The sequence below is a fragment of the Aethalodelphis obliquidens genome, unplaced genomic scaffold, assembly GCF_003676395.1.
Source record: "Aethalodelphis obliquidens isolate GAN/ISIS:26980383/991018 unplaced genomic scaffold, ASM367639v1 scaffold118, whole genome shotgun sequence".
Lineage (NCBI taxonomy): Eukaryota > Metazoa > Chordata > Mammalia > Artiodactyla > Delphinidae > Aethalodelphis > Aethalodelphis obliquidens.
The window spans coordinates 2,610,763-2,628,879 of record NW_020838062.1 but is presented as its reverse complement, the minus strand read 5'-3'; the positions used below and the strand labels follow the sequence as shown (position 1 = coordinate 2,628,879).

Sequence of the window (18,117 nt, the reverse complement as noted above, 5' to 3'; positions counted from 1 at the left end):
GGCCCTGTTCAACTCCGCGGCGCCTGCAGTGGGGCCTGAGTGGTCCCCTGGGTCTGGCAGGGTGTGGGTCATGCCCGCATGGCGCTGTCCCCTCTCATGTGTGTGACCCACCGGGCCTACGGGACACCTTCCCTGGGGCCCAACCACAGGGTTCTCCTCTGTGCCTACCAGCATTATTACACCGGTCCCACCAGCGTGTCGTGGCACTGGTGTCCCAGAGTAAGAGGGAGGCAGGGAGGAGAGGAAGGGCAGCAAGCCTGGAGGGAAGGCAGCGATCCACAGGGTCCGGTGCCCAGAGCTGCCCGCAGAGAAACAGCCCGAGGGCTCCGTGTTTCTGTCTCCGCCAGGCCCTGTGCCGGCTGCCCCTCCTCCCACCAGCGAGGGGACTTGACCGAGGCCCTGACTCCTGGACCCCCGCCAGTGCCCTTGCCCTGAGCCTGCCCAGCTCAGCAGAGATTGCCGGGCCGTGGAACACACGGCCCAGAATAGTGCTGTGATGCCAACGGGTGACATTCTATTGCTGGGCCACCACACTGAGTGGTGCCTCCCATCCCCAAAAGGAGAAATCTGGGGACGCCGGGTGCCCCAGGGCCGGGCCAGGCGGAAGGGTTCTGTGCACGGAGCCAGCACGTGGTGCCTCTGGGCTCCTTCTCTCCTGGGCTGGCACTCCTGGCGGCCCCGCCTGCTCTATTTTCGTTGGTGGCCCACGGCTGCTCAGGGAAGCCCTGGATCCCATCACCTGGGGCAGAGGCCCCTTGTGTACGACGAGGGAAGAGCAGCCAGGCCATAGCCTGTCTCCTGCTTAGCCCGCTGGGCTTGCCATCCAAGGGGCATTTCTTGGGGGACTGTTTCCCCCCCTACTCCCTTTCCGGGGCAGACCTATGTCCCCAGGCTTCACGGGCTGTGCCCTGGATCCTCTCTTGGGAACCGGCACCCACACGCTGCGACCTGCGCACAGGGTGACCTACTGGGTGGTCGCTGCGCTGAGAGCCCAGACCAAGCCAGTACAGGAGTGCGCCCCCTGGTGCTGACACAGGTGTGGCACACAGCTCTGACCACAGCCAAAATCCGGTATTGTGCTGAGCCCCCAAACCCCATTGAGGCGGGCAGGGGCCCCTAGGGTTTCCCGGCTCCCGCTCGGTTGGGGGGAGTTTCTGGCCTGGTGCCCTTCAGCCAGCGGCTGCTTGGCAGACACTCCACTCTGGGAGGGCAGATGCCACCTCAGCCGGCCCTGCTGCAGGAGCCCAGTCTGAGGATAGCCGGGGCAACAGAAGTGACTAGAAGGGACGGGAAGGGGGCAGCCTGGGGCCTTCTGGTCCAGCCCTGAGCCTGGGGGTGCTCCCCACTGAAGTCAGGGAAAGCAGCGAACAGGCAGCTCAGGGCTCCGATGGGGCACGGAGAGGCGGAACCTGGGCGCCAGCCACAGCAGACCCTCGTGGCTCCCGTTTCCTTTGGGTCCCCAGTCCACCCCGAGAGGCTGCACACGCAGCCGTGTTGCACAGTGTTTCTTTAATTGAAAGACAACAACCGACCTCAGAAGCAGCCCCTCCTTGCTACCCCAGGGGCTGGAAGGCCACGGGAGGGGAGACCTAGCCGTCGTGGGGGAAAGGGGGGCAGTGAGGAGCGTGCTGGGGACTCTGCGGGGTGCTGGGCCCCTCCCGGGGGACAGACTCTCAGGGCCTGGCTGAGTCCAATGCTCCCCCTGGGAGCACGTGGCCTGTGGAGCGCGTGGTTGCTGGATCATCCAGGCTTGGGGGCGAGGCCTGGGTGGGGTGGGGGGGCAGCTGTCCCCCACCGCAGCCCACCTGGGTAGGGGCTGGGCAGAAGCCCAGCGAGACAGAGACCAGACCCAGCCCAAGGATGTGAGAGACGAGAGGGAAGACGAGGGAGGGACAGACGGAGAAACAGAGAGAGATGGAGAGGACTGATCCAGGGGCCGGTAGAGCAAACAGGCTGGGATGGATGGCCGTGAACTCACAGAAGGATGCCAGCGGGCATGGGAGGAGAAGGGTAGCAGGCCAGGCCGAGGAGGGATGTGTGCCCGGCAGGTAGGGTGGGCTCAGCGGGGTCCGCTGTCTCCATCCCTGGCCCCCCAGACCCAGGGACCATTTTCCTTGGACTGGAGCCTCAGACAATTTGGTTTTGGGGTGAATGGGAAGAAAGCTTCGTGGGGGCACCTCTGCGTGGTCATGATGGGGGAGCAGGGGCAGCTCTGAAGCTAAGGGGCGTGTGATGGGGGCCAGGCCTCACGCCTCACCTGCACACTTGGGAGCCAGGGCAAGGATGTTGGGTGGCAACGAGGGGGTTGGGGATCAAGGGCGGGGCTGGGTCGGGTGCAGCTGAGCACTGGCTTCGCTCCCTTGCTTTGCTTCCCCCCTCAGGACATCCGCTGTGCTCCCCAGAGGCCCCGCCCAGGCCACCTTGGTGGCTGCCGCCACCTCTACTTTTTGTAGTTGCCAAACTGGATGGCCAGGCGGTCAGTGACGCAGCGGAAGGTGGCCGGCTGCACCTCCCAGTAGGGCACGGGGTTGCTGAAGAGGCTAATGCCGTTGTAGTAGGCTCGCTTGACCCCGAAGCCCACTGGGCAGAAGTCATTGACGCCCACCTTGGTGATGTTGTTGGCGTGCAGATAGACCACCTGGGGGCAGAGGGGTGTGGCTCAGGGCGGTGGCCCAGTCGCCCCAACCCCCCTGCCTGCGTCTGCCCTGCCTGGGTAGGCCAAGCGGAGGGCAGAACCCCGAGGGCTGGTGCCCTCCCTCCCGGCTGAGTCCCGCCCCGCCGCCTCATGGGCCACGTTTCATTGTTTTGCATCCACACGGCCCTTTGAGGGCGTGGAGGTGATCCTCCCATGGTCTGGAGGAGCAAACTGAGGCTTCGGTATGGTTGTTGGGCGGGTGCTGGCCCGCCTTAAGGCACTGGTGTGTGACTGGGTGCTGGGATGGGGAGCTTGGGGGGTGTGGGTGTGAGGTGAGGGGTACGTGGGGCACGAGTGGTGGGGTGGGACTGTCGATGCGGGAAGGATGGCACGTTGGGCTCACATAAAGTCCCTGGCCCTCCCTCTGGGTTTCCTGGGCTGTGGGTCTGCCCCCAGGGAAGCAGCCTCCCAGTCCAGAGCCCCAGGGGCGTGAGAGGAGAAAGAGCCTCCTCCTCCCCCGCTCCCCCAGCTCCCTGAAGCCACATGCTGTGGGACAGGAGGGTCAGGGAGGGAGGACCCAATGACGGCAGGGAGGCGCTCAGACTGCAGCGGCGCCCTCTAGAGGCGGCAAGGACACGGCTGCTAGAGGGCGCTCTCGGCTTGGCCAGGGGCGCGCTGCCGCTGCAGGTGGGCGGTCCCCACGCCGGGCTCAGGCGGGCTCCGGTGTACTCGGCTCTGACTGGCCAGCCCGCGAGAATGGCGGGTCTCCTGGCACGTGTGAATGGGTTGGAAGCAGCAACTGAGGTCCAGAGCAGGGCCGAGTACGGCCAAGTTCATCCATGTGGCTGACAGCCAAACTGGGGGTAGGGCCCCTGAGAGAGCCCCAGGCCAGGCCTTGTATCCCTCATCAGCCCACTTCGTGCCCTGGGCTGTCCCTGTCTTGCCACAGATCTGTGTACCCCGTGCCCAGACTGTTCCCTCACCTCGTGGGCCCGGCCGCACCTTGCAGGTGTTGCACCCACCTGAGAAACCTGCTCTTCCCTCACGACCTCGCTGCCCCGGGCCCGCCCTCCCTGCTGTCCACAGCGGCATCCCCACCTGCCCCTCTCCTCCCTCAGTGCAGGTGATTGGCGCTGAAGGAGGGATCCCTGAGCCTGCTCCTTTGCAGCGAGGTCCCATTCCGCTCTGTACCCAGACCCCACACGTGCTGGGCCTGAGCAAGGAGGGCCATGGGCTGAGGGGCTGCCCACTCCCTGGCTCTCACCTGGAGGAGTTTGAGGTCCGGAAGGCCAGCAGGCACCCTGGACAGCTTGTTATTGTCCAAGTGCAGCTCCCGCAGGGTGGGCAGAAAACTCAGGCTCCCATTCTCAATCATGCGGATCTGGTTGTGGCCCAGGCCCAGCCTGCGAAGGGGCGGATGAGAAAAAGAAGGTGTGGTGGGGCCCGCAGGCCGCACGGCACTGTGAGGACTCAGGCCCCCAGCCCCCCCAGTCGCCCCAGTGCCCCCAGACCCCCAGACCCCCAGCCCACCTGTACAGCTTTGAGTAGCGGAGCAGGTCCTCTAGCTCGATTGCCTGGATTTTGTTGTGGTCCAGATGGAGTTCATTCAGGGTCTCGGGGAGGTCTGCCAGGAAAAGAGGATGCTCTGGGCTGAATGCAGGAGGGGAGGCCACGTGTGTGGGCTGATGCTGTGTGTGTGTGTGTGTGTGTGTGTGTGTGTGTGTGTGTGTGCACGGTCCCACGCTTGGTGGAGCAGAGACCCTAGCTCTGCCCCAGGTGGGGAGAGGGGCAGCCAAAGCCCTCCCTGAGTTGACTGGGTGCCTCCAGATGGCTCCAGGCCCCCCACCTGTATCCATGTGTGCTCCGAAGGCCAGGTAGTGTGGGAAGCAAGGGCTGACTTCCTACCTTTGGGGATGCCAGTGAGCTTAGCCTCAGAGATGCGCAGGTAGTTGAGCTTCAGGCCATCGAAAGCTCCAGGTTCAAAGCCACTGTTCTCCAGGGGGTTCCCACCCATCTCTAGGAGAGAGGCCCCCTCAGCCCTGGAGCCAGGGCTGGGCATCTGCCCGCACGCCCCCAGAGCCTGTCGGCTGCCTGGCTTGGGCTGGCCTAGTGGGCCCTGCTGATTACCCGCTCCCCCATCTCTCCCTGAAAGCAGTGCCGCTAAGTTACTAACGCTAATGGACTGAATGCAAACTCCTCGCTGTTCAAGGCCACTAACTCCCAAGGGCACTGGGCCTGGCATCAGCCTTAGGGGGCAGAGGGAGCACGGAGAAAGGGAGGGGAGACAGGAATCAAGGCCGGGCTCCCCCGCCCGCCCAGCCCCTGGCTGGCTGGCTGGCTGGTTGCACTGGCCCTTTCCCTTCCCTTTCCCTATGGGCCCTGAGTTTCTCTTCACCTTCCCTTGGCAGCTCTGGGGTGTGCTCCTAGACAAGCTTCCAGAAAGTACCGTGAGGCCCAGCCGGCTGGTCCATGGCTGTCCTGGACAGCCCAGCACCCAGCTGCCCTGGCTGGCAGAGCCCCCCCTTTGACCCTCCTCCCCCATCCACTGCCACCGCCGGGGACGGGTGACGACGCCACTGGTGGGATCTCGCTCACCGATGCAGTTCATGTTGCGCAGCCCACTGAACACGCCCTTGGGCACCTTGCGGATGCGGTTGTCGTGGATGCGGAGCTCCACCAGGGAGCTGGGCAGGTTGGGAGGGATCTCCACCAGGTGGTTCTTGGAGATGTAGAGCTTCTGCAGCTTCCGCAGGGGGCTGAAGGCCTTCTCGTGGATCTTGGAGATCTTGTTGTTCACCAGGACCAGGGCCTGAGGCAGCACGCGTGCTGAGGTGAAGGCCCCGGCCCCCTACCTGCCCGCCTTCTCCTCTCCCCCATCCCTGCCACCTGAGCTAGCGATTCGCGATTAGCAGTTGTCAGGACTTTACAGATGTTTGAGCCCCAGCTCAGCCTCCAGGAGATCCGTCTGTGCTCCTGGGCAGAGTGCAGATCGGGGAGCTGGCGCTCAGGCCCAGCAATACCACTGCTGCTTAGCGCAGCCTGCCGCTCCTCTGTGTCCCAGTTTCCCCACTTGCACCCTGGCTACAATGAAATCTTTTCTCACTGTGTTGCTGGGAGGAGTCAATAAGATGAAAAGTTTTCAGTCAAGAAGGGAATTGGGCTGAGTGATCCTGTCCTGCACTTACGGCTGCTGACACCTGCACATGTGCCCTGTGACCCTGGGCACTCCCACCACAGCCGCCTCCAGACCGCTCTCAGGACTCCCCAGGTCTCCGGTCCCCTCTCGCACTCCACAAGTATGTGCCCACACCCATATGGACCCAACCCCCCATGCTGCGGGCCTGCCACCTCCTTGTAGCCCCTTGGAAGGGCCAGGGTGGGCTTACATAGAGATGCTGGAGGCCTTTGAAGTCATCCTTCCGGATCTCGGAGATGTCGTTGTTCTGCAGGTCCAGCAGAGTGGTGTCGGGCGAGATCTCTTTGGGCACAGCCTTCAGACCTGGGGGCCGGCACCACCGTCACCAGTGTGAGCCATGGCCATGACCCCAGCGTGGCGCGGAGCTCAGGGACTCGCGTGCACGCAGGGACTCCGCCGCCAGTGGGCCAGCGCCAGAGTCGGCAGACGGAGGGGCTTCTCGCTCCCCGCCTGCTTGCAAGCAGACCAGTGGACACCCTCCCACACTGAAACCAGGATTCCCGAGCTGGCTTGGGGTCACCCCCTCCCCACCCTCACGCTTCCACGTCCACCCCACTGGACTGACCCAGGTCGGAGCACTGAACGACCCGCAGGTGGCAGTGGCAGCCGAAAGGGCACATGGCGCTGTAGGTGGGAGGGAGGGAGTCCAGGTCTGGGATGCCCGAGGTCGTGTCGGCGCCTGAAGCCTCCTCGTCGTTCAACATGGGCAGCCCGTCGTCCAGGGTGAAGTCCCAGAAGCCTTTTTGCTCAAAGGGCAGAGCCTGGCTCAGGGCCAGCAGGGCCGCAAGAGGCCACAGGGGCCACATGGTGGGTGTGCCTGCGAGACTGGGGTGAGGAGAGGCCATCAGGAGTGCCCAGCTGGCGCCCACGCCCATCTTCTGGGCCCTTGCCTGGCTACCGTCCCGAGCCCGGGGGGCTGGGGTTCTGCACGTGTTGGCCTCGTGTCCCTCGCCCCTCACCCCTCACGGGTGCAGCCAGGCCCTGGGCTGTAGGGGCCGGGAGGGAGGTGTGGGTGGGCAGGAGACTCCGGACAGGACTTGGCCTCAGTGGGCAGCACTGTGTCTTCCCAGGTGGTGAGTCTGTACCCCTCCAACACGCTCACGCGAGTGCACACACACACTCACGCAAGCGCACACACACACTCACGCAAGCGCACACACACGCAAACACACGCAAGCACACACGCAAGCGCACACACTCACGCAAGCACTCACGCAAACACACGCAAGCGCACACACACACTCACACAAGCACACACTCACGCAAGCGCACACACACTCACGCACCAGCCACTGAGTCAGCTACAGCCTGCCTGGGGGGTCACTGAGGCTAGTGGAGGAGGCGGAGAGGGAAACCCAGCCATTTGCCGCCCACAGGCTTTGAGGAATTCAGATTTAAAGAAACCACTGTGGCCCGGCCACTCCCACATGCTCAGGGCAGTGTGAGCGTGCTCAGGGCTGACTCAGGTGACCACAAGTCGCTTCCTTTCCTGCCTGAGCCCCCCTTGCAGCACACCCACATTTCTCTAAGAGTCAAGAGGCCAAGGCACCAGGCTGGGCACGTTGGGTAGAAGGCTGGGCCAGCCCTGGAGGGAAGGTGAGGAGAGGGGCATTCTCCCAGGCCATGCGTGGAATCCTGGACATGGAAGGGGCGTCCCTTGCCCCCCCCCACCCCGCCTCTGCTCCCCTGGGCTGTGGCTTCCTCCCCTGGCCCATGAGCCTTCCCCTGGCTCGTGAGCCGTCCCCTGGCTCAGCCCGCAGAGCCCCAGGGCTCCCGCCTCTGCTCCCACCCTTCCTTCTGCCCACGGCCCCGGGCCCCTGGAGAGGCCACCAGAGGGGAGCAGGCTGCTGCCAGGGTGGCGGGCAGGTTCAGGCTTGTCCAGAGGCTCCTCTGCTGAAAGGCAGTGCCCAGGAGGAGGCTGGAGTCCCTGCCTCTCCTACCACCCCCAGCTACCTGCTTTCCTGGGAAAGCCCCAGCCTCATTTTCCCATGTTATAGAGGAATAAGTGCACCTGCCCTGCTTGTCTCCCAGGCGCGGGGTGTCTGCGGTTGCCCCGGGTGCAGACGTGAAGCAGCCCCACCCCAGGGAGGCCCTCACTCGGGGCCCATCTTGGCCAGGGGAAAGGCTGTTCGGGGCTTCAGTGGGGCTGGGTGAGCCCCCCGAGCCTGATAGCCGGCTGCAAAGGGGGAAGGAGGCCCCCGACAGGCCCGGTTGACCTGGGGCTGGACTGGCCGCCTGGGGAGGGTGGGCACTGCTGCCCCAGAGTCCTCCCACCAGCAGGCGGGGGTTGGGAGCTGCGGCCACCTCCAGACGTGGGCGCAGCAGCTCTGCACCTCGGGTTCCCATTGATCCCCATCTTGCCGCCCCTCTCGCACTCCTCAGGCCCCCCACTGAGCTGGGCACGTGGCCTGTCCTGGCTCCCACCATCCTGAGGACAGAGCTGCAGCTGCCAGCGAGAGGGGCCGGAGCAGCCTTTCTGGCAGCTGGGGCCGCAGTCTGCTTGGCAGGCAGCGGCCGGGGGCCCAGGGTGCTGTTCATCAGACGCAGCTGCGGAGCCAGCCCCAGAAAAGCTGCCTGCCTGCCGCAGTCACACAACAAAGTGAGGGTCCCTCATGCTGGGGGAGCGCCCAGCCTCCCTGGCTCCTGCAAGCCTTGAGAGCTCATGATGACACTCCAGGTCCTGCCAGCCCCAGGCTGGCCCAGTGGGACCTGGGGAGCCCCTAGAGGGCCTTGGTGAAGAGTTGGGAGAAGGCCCTGGGCTGGCCTCCTGGACCATGAGTCCCTCCTTCTTCCCACGAGTTCGCAAACCCCAGGGCAAAGCAGGGTGGGCCTAGGCCTCCCAGGCTTGCCGCTGTGGCGCAGGGCCCCTGCCCAGGGGCTGCTGGACACCCAGGGCTGCGCGGAGGAAGAGCAGCGGAGAGGACAGGAAGGCGAGGATGACGGGACGAGAGGGAGGGGACTGCCCCCCGGCCTGGCACTCCTGCCAAAGCCACTGCCTCATGGCGGGGGGGGGGGGGGGGGGGTGAGTCAGGGCTGGAACGCCCGGCAGGATCCTTGGGAGGCTCTGGGATCCACCGTCCACCTGGACAAGGGGGGCAGGGGGCTGGTCTGGCCAGGCCGGGGGGAGGCTTCGGGGGGCGGTGGGCGCAGACAGGGCTCTTCCAGCCTGGTGGGACCGGGAAGGTCTGGGGGCCTCCACGGGGCGCCTCCACCCGCATCTGGCCCCTCCACCACGGGGGAGGATGGACAGGCGCTGGGAAGGCCAACCAGGGCAGGACTAGCCACTGGGGCCCCAAGTGGGCTCACGGGACCCTCCGTGGGGGACGGAGGCCCTGGAGGAGGTGAGCCGCTCCGGGCCGCCGTGCCTGATATTCTGATGTCGCTGCGTCTGGGGCCCCACAGAGTGGCTGAGAGAGGGGAAGGGCTGGCTCTAGTGCAGGCTCACTCTGGGGGGAGGGAGGCTGAGGACTTGGAGGCCCCACCCCAGGGCCCCGTGACAGCACAGGACAAGGTCTGGCTGGTTTCACCCGGCTCCTGGCTGGGCCCAGGCAGTGGGCAGGCTGGCGCACTTTCCGGCACAGCCCTGCTTTCCCCGCGGAGAGCTGGCAGGAGACTCAGCGGCCAGAACTGTGCAGAGTGGAGGGGGCCGACTGGACACCGAGCCCCCGGGGGCCGCAACAGACCCAGAAGGAGCCGGGGGTGATGGAGTTCTCTGGCCCGCCGGCTGAGTGTGGGCAGGGCACAGAGGCTGGGGGAGGAAGCGGAGCTGCAGGGCTGCCTCCCCCCACCTCACACCGGGTCCCTCCCACCGCACACACGTGCAGGAGGGGGGTGGGCCCTCAGCCCCGGAAGCGGGAGCCCCCACGGACAGGTACTGTGAGACCCACGGCAAGTCCCGCCAGCCCCACCTCCCACACTACCCAGGCCTCTGGGCCTCCTGGGCGTGTCCCCAAGGACTTCAGGCAGCCTCGAGCCCCATCAAAGTGTTCTCTGAGCTGGATGGGTCCCTCCTCCTCAGAGCGAAGGAAAGAAGCGGTGATGGCGGTGAGGCCTCGCGCCGCGCCCACAGGTTGGAGTGAGGGCCGCCCACCCAATAGGGCTCTCCTTGTCTGGCCCTCTGAAAGCCAGCACAGTCCTCCAACTGGGACTGCTCCAGGTCACAGCCAAACAAGACACACTGGCAGCCCCTGAGAACACGGAGGGGCCGTGCCAGGCATTCAGGCCAGGCCAAGGGCGGCGGGAGCGGGCCTGAGGTCTGGCAGGCCCTGGGAGCTCGCCTGCAGATGTGCGGCCCGCGGCTGCCAAGTCGCAGATGCCGGACGCCTGACGCTGTTCCGCAGCCTCGGCCCGGATGTCTGGCCCCTCTGAGCAGCCCGACCTGAACCCGGACGCGCGGGCCCGTGGTCCCTGGGACTGCGGGTTGCGCTTCCCCCCTCCCCTCTGTCCGCCAAAGCCTTTGAGGCCCAGCTTCTACTAGCAGGCCAGAGGCAGGGGCGCTGCCCAGAGCTCTGCTCTGCGAGCTGACGCCCGGCTGCTCGCCGCCTCCCTCCCGGGCCCCGAGAGAGGAGACGTGCACCATCCGTGGGTCTCCTGAGGCTTACGCGCGTTGGGGTCGTGGCTGCAGGGGTTGGGGTGGGCCCTGAGCCCCGCGCCATCGGTGTCTGCTCGCCAGCCACCCCGAGCCCACCGCCACGGCCTCGGCACGCCTTCCAGCTACGAGGGGAGCAGACATCCAGGCGTGGCTGGCCAGGGCGCTCCTCCCTGCTGGGGTCTTGGCACTGCTGAGGTGACCGGACAGAGCTGGGTCCTGTGCCCCTGCAGCCTTCAGGGACAGACTTGACTTGGATGTGGGTGTCGGAGGCCAACAGGGAGCCAGCCCGTCTGCTGCAGAGTGCTGGCACCGGGGAAGTGGCTAGGCGGCCGGTACTGACCAGGCCGGACGTCTCTCCCCACAGCCTTGAGGACAGCCATCACCTCCACCCCCAGCCTTCTGGGAAACCTCCAGAAGGCTGGCGGTTCCAGTGCCGGCCTTCTGCCATGCCTGAGTCAGGCGGCAGATGAGCCAGGTCAGCTGGGGGTCCTGGGCTGCTGGGTGCCCTGCCCCCCCCCCCGCACCCCCGAAGGCTCGCTGCAGAAACCCTGAGGGCGGGGGAAGGTGTTCTATCCCTTCCCAGGGTGGGACAGGGCACTCAAGGGATTTCTTAGCACAGCCCTCCTGAGGACCAGCAGGAAACTCCTGCCCAAGGCCACACTGTGAGGAAATGGGAGAGGGGGCACACGTGCCCTGCCCCACCCTCTGCCCCCGCAGACTTTGCTGCAGAGCCCAAAGTCACAGAATCCCGAACTCCCTGGGTTGCACAGGGGGCCGAACCAGCCCCCGGTCCCTGCAGAAGACTCCTTGCATCTCCCCCACTCTGGCTGGGAGGTGACACTGACGGAAAGCAGGGCCCTGCCCTGTGGGTCCTGCGCCCCCTGGCTTGCATCACGAATCCTCTAGAAACATGGCGTCTCTCTCTGACTGCCACCATCCATAGCTCCCCTCAGCCCGCGGGGCCAGATGCCCCTCCTCGGCCCCAGCGCACCCATCAGGCCAGCCCCAGCCCCTCTGCCTCCGCCTCCAGCTGCACAGAAGTGGCCTGGAAAAGCCATCATCCCAGCCTGGCCCGGGAGGTTCCCCCAAGCATTTTAGGTCCCAGCAGGTGCCAGACCCCACAGGGAGATGCTCTCAGCCTGGTTCCCAGAGCCTGAGGTCCTGTCTGCCCTCTGCCCCTCTCCTTCAGGTCCTAGTTTTGTTCCCCAAATCCCCGATCCCATGGCCACTCGGGCCTCTGACTGCTGTGTCCCTCTTGGCCATCTGAGCCACCCAGAGGCAGCTGGTGGGGGAGAAGCAGGGGCCGCTTGAGTCGCATGGAACCTGGGGCCACCCCCAGCCCGCTGCCCCTTGTCCTGCAGCTCTGCTCCAGGCTGGGGTTTCTGCCGAGTTTGGCCTTCAGACGCCGTGGATCACGAGAGCTGGCTGTGAGGAGGCCGGGTAAAGCCCCAGTCCCCTAAACCTGAACGATGTGTCACCATGGGGAGGGGCAGGCATGAGTCGTCTGAGTCCCTGGCACCTCCACTGGGCTTGGGAACGTCAGCGATACCAGCCTGCCAATGAGCGCGAGCTGGGCTGCTCTGCGGACTGCTATGGGGGCCGAGCAGCCTCTGGAGGAGCTGAGGCTGGTGGCGTGTGGGCAAGTGGGCAGCTCCCATAGGCACCCAGGAGCTGCCCCACCCCAGAGTAGAGAGGGTGGGGGACAAGCCAAACAGAGTCCCAGAGGGCGTGAAGGAAGTCCTGGGGGACCCTGGGGCTGGGGACTCCAGGTGAGGGGAGGGCTTTCACCCCAGAACCTTCCATCTGGAAGGTGGGGAGATGAACCACAGCCCCAGGGAGCACTGGGAAACTGGTTTTGGAAGCCTGGAGAAGGGCCTGGCTCTAGGGCTACCAGTTAGCCTCTGGCCTGGGGCAGGACTAAGCAGACTCCGTCTCCGTCCTCCCAGCGCAGGCACCTCTGCCTCTCCCCGCACTGGCTTCCTTGAAGATAGGATTCACAGAAAAGGTTTCGTGGGTGATCAGGTGTGGGCCCCAGTATGTGAGCAGAGGGGACAGAGGAGTGGGAGGAGAACTGAGTGCCCCGGGCACCAGCTGACAGGACAAGAGGGGGCAGAGCTGGCAGGGCCCGGGGGTGCCTGCCTCCAGAGGGGGCCCATGTTCACCCCCACCCTATGCTCACAGCAGGGCGCCCCAGGACAGTCACCATCACCCTCTAGCCCCAGGATTTGAGCTAAGCCCTTGGGCTGGTGTGTCCCCTCCCACCAGCAGGGCCGACAGGCACAGGGAGGGGTGGGCAGCTCAGGGCAGGGACCAAGCTCTCCAACCCTGGGGAAGAACTTTCTAACAATCCAGGGTGTTGGCAGGGAAGGAGAGGGGCTCCAGACATGCCATTGAAAGGGCAAACAGCCCAGTGGCCTAGCAGGTGGGGCTCTGGAGGCCCCGAGCTGGGACTGGGGCCCTGCCCGGAGGCGAGCCAGACAGCGCCGGGCCCTACTGGGAGTCTGGGAGCTGGGCTGCCGCCCCGCAGCTCACGTGCTCCAAGGCTGGCCCTGGGGCCGGCCACGGCCTCAGGCTGCATCCCCAGGAGGCCAAGGACAAGTGATGGCTGGGACAGGCCTGTCTCCTTGGGGCTTCTCCAGGGAGTGGAGGAGAGCTGGTGGCGGGTGGGCCTGGGAAGGGGCTCATGACAGATCCCTCCTCTGGGACTCGACGCCGGTGGTGCTGGAAGGGATGCTCTGTGGTCCTGAATGACTAAGGAATGTTGCTAAAGAAAGGAACTGCTTTCTTGTCTTAGGAACACACCCTCTCTTCCGGTCCTTCCCCATTCACGCTCCTCTGATGGGCCAGGGCCACTGATGGGATTGGGGAGAAATTGGGGCCAATGCTTGCATGTCACCCTGCATGACAGTCAGAGGGCCAGCACCCCAGATTTCTGGGCCCCTAAAATGAGCTGGTACAGAACTGCCACCAGACCCATTGGTGAAGGGGCTGGGCCGCGGACTCCCCATCGACATAGTGGGGTCCCTGGTCCCTGCTCCAGGGCAGGGCATAAAAGCGGTCGGACGGTTAATGCCCTCTGTGAGCCGGGTCCTGGGACGTGAAGGTGGGCCGGTTGCTGCCTCGCCGTGGGGGCCCTCCCTGCTCCCAGCCTTCTTCCCACCGCCCGGTCTTGGCGGCTCGGAGACAGTGCCATGGCTTCCTTTCGATGCACACACAGAGAACTGCCCTGAGAGGTTCACCCACGCTGGCCCACGGCAGCCGGACACCGGAAGTTGCACAGAAAGGCGCCTCTGCCGAACCGCCAGCCTTCCCAGGGTGTGGGTGGCACCGAGGGGGGCCTGAGCATCTCCAGCTGGTCTCAATCTCAGTCAGTCCCTACCTCGTGGAGAGCTGGCCGGCCAGGGAGGGGTGAGCTCACAGAAGCAGGAGCCCCCAGAGGGCAGGACTGGCCACCGAATCGGCAACCTGAGTGGCCCTTACGAAGACTTCAGCTGCGTGAGAACGATCTCCCTGGCCTGGGCGAGGTCTGCCCCGCCCGCCCCACCCAGCACCCTGCCCTGGAGGACCCCGGGCCTTCTGCTGCACTCAGCGGAGCAACGCGGGAAGCTCTCACCACCGGGTGCCCAGGCCCCAGCCCCGCCCCGCCCGTGGAGCAGCGAGGTGCTGTTCCCATCCCCCAGCCTTCCAGGATGCTCAGCGGCACACCCAGACAGAGGGCTCCGTTCTCCCTTGTTCCTCTCCTGGGTCCCTCGGCACTTCCCTCAGCATGCCAGCCATCTTGAGAGCTTGCGGGACGGGGCCAGTGGGCCTGCCCCCTCTCACTCCAGTCCCCACGCACTGCACTTGACCATAAGCTATCATCGTCAACATGCAAGTGACTTTGCGGGCTCCCTGGATGCTACGGGGTCAATAGCCTGGATTTGTCAGTCAGGAGCTCTGAGTCCTGGCCCCAGTTCTGCCCCTGACTGGCTGTGCCACTGTGGGCAGGTTCCTGCCCCTCTCTGGGCCTCAGTTGCCCCCTCTGTACAATGGATGGGGTGGGAGTGGGACCAGCAGGGGCCACGGCTCCCCTCCCAAACGGCTCTGGAGGGCAACCTTGTCGCTACACTTTGTTTCAGAACTGGAGTTCTCTCTCCATTCCTGAGATGCCCCCAGGCACCAGTGGGGGGCGGCCTTTGGGGGACAGAGCATCTAGCCTGGGAGCTCTTGAACCTCACCCCTTCCTAAAGGTGCCCATCCTGGGCTGATGGTGTCCTCGCATCTACCCGTGGTCCCCAGAAGCCCTCCGGTGCCACAGGCCAAGCCTGCCTGTGGCTAACACAGCACAGTTGCCTGAGTCTCCTTCTGCACCCCGCTTTGGAACCTCAGTCCAAGGGGGCTCTGGGGCAGAGAGGACTGAGCTGTCCAGGCAGCCCCGCCCGGGGACCCCCCAGCCAGGACTCTGTGGACCCACACCTCGCCCGGGAGGAGGTGGAGGCACAGCATTGGCCTGTGGGTAAGCATGGAATATCTGGGCAGGGAGCCTGGGGTGTGCCTGGGAAACCGAGTCTCTGAGCCCACGCCGTGGACTAGCCCCAGGCCGTGGGGACCGCTCCCCAGTGACGAGCTTGGGTGGCCGCCCAGAGGTCCTCCTAACCAGGGCCGGGTGCAAAGTGCACCCGGGACTTGCAGTGAACTAAGGGGGCCATTGGCAGAGTGAGGGTGCCAGCCGCCCAGCCATGCCTGGATGACGCTCTGGGGTAGCGGCCAAGGGGAAGAACCCCGAGGCGGGAGGCAGAGAGGGCAGATGTGGAGCAGAGCCGAGCAAGGTCAGAGGGGTGAACGAAGGGGATGTAGAAGGTGCCTGGAGGACAGCGGGGAGAAGACGCAGAAATGGGACAAGGACCCAGGGGGCCGCAGGGTGGCGACGAAGGGGCGCGGACCAGGAGCCTGCAGCCGTGCAGTGGGAATCCACAAGCAGCCTAGGGGCGGGAGAGGGCGGTGAGGGGGCAGCGGACCCAGGGGTTAGGCAGTGAGAGCAGCTCAGGGCCAGCGTAGGAACAGCGGGGACACTACGGGGCTTGTGGAGGGGGGGACCCTACCTGAGGAGGGGAAGCGGCGGGCACAGGCTGGCTGGTTGGCGGTCTTGAGGGTCGGGCAGTCCGTGCGTCTGTCGGTCCGTCGGGTCGTCGGAGAGCAGCTGCTCACTCCTGGGCAGTTCGTGGAGAGAGGGAGACAGAGGCGGTGGCAGCGGCGGGAGGGAGGCTAAAGGCTGGGCGGGCGGGCCGACGACGGGAGGGGACGGCGGGGAGGGGGCGGGGAGGGAGGAAAGGAGGGAGGGGGCTGGTGGCGTGGAGAGGGAGGGAGAGAGGGAGGGAGGGAGGGAGGGAGGGGGCAGGCTTCCCGGCCCCCCTGGCAGCTTCAGAGGGAGTAATTTTCTTGTAGACGGCTGGGCTAGCTGCACCCCTCCCCCTTGCGCCCCCCAGGACTCCCCCCACTCTGCCTGCCCCCCCTCTACACCCTGGGGCACACAGTGAAGGGACACACAGTCTAACTCACACAAGGACCCTTGGCGGCTCTGGGCAGGCGCAGCCTCAGAGATTCAAACTTTCCACTATCTGGATGGGGCCACTGAGGCCCAGAGAGGGGCGGGAGCTGGCTTGCGGGTGTTAGGGCGGGCGGAAGAGAGGGAGAGGGCAGAAGTGGAGGGGAGACCAGGGGCAGGTGGCCTCTGATTGCTAGTCCAGGGACGGGGCCCCGGAATTTGGTCCTGAGCCTTCCTCAGCCTGGAAAGGGATCAGGGTGGCAGCTGTTGTGGATTTCTGGAAGGGCTTGATCTAGGCTCCCGGGCACTCTGGGTGCCCCACCTCCCAGCCCACTGCAGCCTCTTTTCCCTAAAAAAGAGGAAGCGTTCCTGTCTGTGTGATCTCAGGCTGGGACTCAGCTGGGGGCTGGCAGGACGCAGCACAGATACTGGGGGTCCTCCCCAGCTTGCCTGCCCCGAGCTGAGGCTCAGAGAAGCTGATTCAGAGAGGAGGAGCCAGCGAGTCATCCTTGCTCCATCTGAGCAGGTCCCCTAGGGTGCAATAACTGTTCTGAGGGTGGCCACTTCCTCGGGGCTGAGCCCTGTGCTGGCCACTTACAGGGGTAACTGGGTCAGCCCGCCAAGCGTCCCAGGAAGAGGCCGTCATCAGCCCTGGCATCCACGCCATCACTGGAAGCTCAGCCACTTCCTGAGGGCCCAGATGAGCCCAGGGCCATAGCACGACACCTCCTTCCTGTTGGGTGGGGTCCCATTCCTCCCCCGGCCCGTGTACCCAGCCTCGGTCATGGGGAGACTCCTGCAAGAGCAGTTTTGGGGAGACAAACGTGAGGGTTTAGACGGGGCGAGAAACCGAGGCAGGGAGCGACACTGAGATCTGCGAAGGAGAAGAGGGAAGAAACGAAGGCAGGCAACACGAGACAGGACAGAACTCCACTGAGAGGAAAAGAAAGATGCGTAGAAAGAGAAACAGCTCAACAGGGCAGAGGCCGAGGGCAGGCCAGGGAGAGGCGGGGCCGTGAAAGGAGAGCAGGGGTGAGGCCCGAGGGTCCCGCGCACCCGGCCAGCTGCTGTTTAGGCTTTTGGTGCTCAGCTTCAGGCCATCAGGCAGGTAAGGGTCCAGAAAGTTCTGCCAGGGGGAGTGGCTGGGCCCAGACCCCTCTTCTGTTCACCAGCATCAGTTCAGGGACCCCTGGTCAGACCTGGGACACAATGGTGGCCTGACCAAGCCGCCTGCCTGCAAGAAGCTTCCAGGCTGGGCCACGGCCAAGGGAGAAGTAAGAAAAGCAGGGCCAGGTCGGGAGCTCCGAATCCTTCTTGTTTTCCTGGGTGAGGCAGTTGCAGATGGTTGCGAGCAGGAGATTGGAGAGAACACGTGCCCTTCCAGACACGGGGAGTCAGTTTTGCTTGTTTGTTTGTTTGTTTGTTTTTTACTGTTTATTGGCGACATAGTCAAACATCTCTGGGTCGCCCCACTGAGCTTCAGCGTCCCCCGACGCAGCTGGGGAGGAGGGGAAAGAGGGTCCAACCCACGTATAAAACACTGCTCCACGAAAGAAGCTAGTTGAAGACGACCACGTATTGCATGATTCTGCGTGAAATGTCTAGAACAGGCAAATCTACAGGGACAACAAGTAGATTTGTGGTTTCTTAGGGCCGGGGGGATGGTGGTGGATAGAGTGGTGACAGCTAAGGGTATCAGTTTTCTTTTGGACGTGATGAAAATGTGCTAAAGTCGACTATGATGATGTTGCGGCCTCTGTGAATATGCTGAATAAAAACCATTGAACTGTACGCGTTAGACAGGTGAATTGTATGGTATGTAAATTTTCAAATGAAAGGAAATAGGCACAAGGCATGCCCATTGCCCAGGGAGCCAAGTCGCTTACTGAGTAAGGTCCCCTCTGTGAGGAGGGGACTGGGGCACGCCAGGGCCACACACAGCACCAGAGGCTCAGGAAGGCTTCCTGGAGGAGATGACTTAGAGCAGACAAGTAGGGAAGAGGGACGGTGTTGGTGGAAGGCAGAGCCCAGGGCTAGGTGTGGAGGGCGTGGGGAGCAGGGACGCAGTGAGGTGGGAAGGCCGAGTGGTGGGCCGGCACGTTCCTGGAGGGAGCAACTTGCGGGCGGTGGTGAGGCAACACCCTGCGCCTTGGAGCTCTTTCCTGCAGTTG

The 18,117-nt window shown here is 64.7% G+C and overlaps 1 protein-coding gene across 1 annotated transcript; it reads right to left on the bottom strand.

The window, feature by feature from the left end:
* Positions 1 to 1,490: 1,490 nt before the first annotated feature.
* BGN (biglycan) lies at positions 1,491 to 15,646 on the bottom strand. Its single transcript, XM_027097935.1, has 8 exons — positions 15,504 to 15,646; positions 6,397 to 6,656; positions 6,022 to 6,134; positions 5,231 to 5,444; positions 4,541 to 4,651; positions 4,166 to 4,259; positions 3,900 to 4,038; positions 1,491 to 2,638 (listed from the first exon to the last, which is right to left on the bottom strand). Exons 2-8 carry the CDS (start codon positions 6,635 to 6,637, stop codon positions 2,441 to 2,443), a joined length of 1,110 nt encoding a protein of 369 aa, XP_026953736.1. The 5' UTR covers positions 6,638 to 6,656; positions 15,504 to 15,646; the 3' UTR covers positions 1,491 to 2,440.
* Between the last annotated feature and the right edge of the window lie 2,471 nt (positions 15,647 to 18,117).

Excerpts from the sequence above, each read along its gene's own strand:
- BGN (XM_027097935.1), bottom strand. The coding sequence starts at position 6,637 with ATGTGGCCCCTGTGGCCTCTTGCGGCCCTGCTGGCCCTGAGCCAGGCT. Across the intron at positions 4,652-5,230 it reads GCGCAACATGAACTGCATCG|AGATGGGTGGGAACCCCCTG; the intron begins GTGAGCGAGATC and ends CCTCTCTCCTAG. Across the intron at positions 4,039-4,165 it reads CGCTACTCAAAGCTGTACAG|GCTGGGCCTGGGCCACAACC; the intron begins GTGGGCTGGGGG and ends GCCCCTTCGCAG.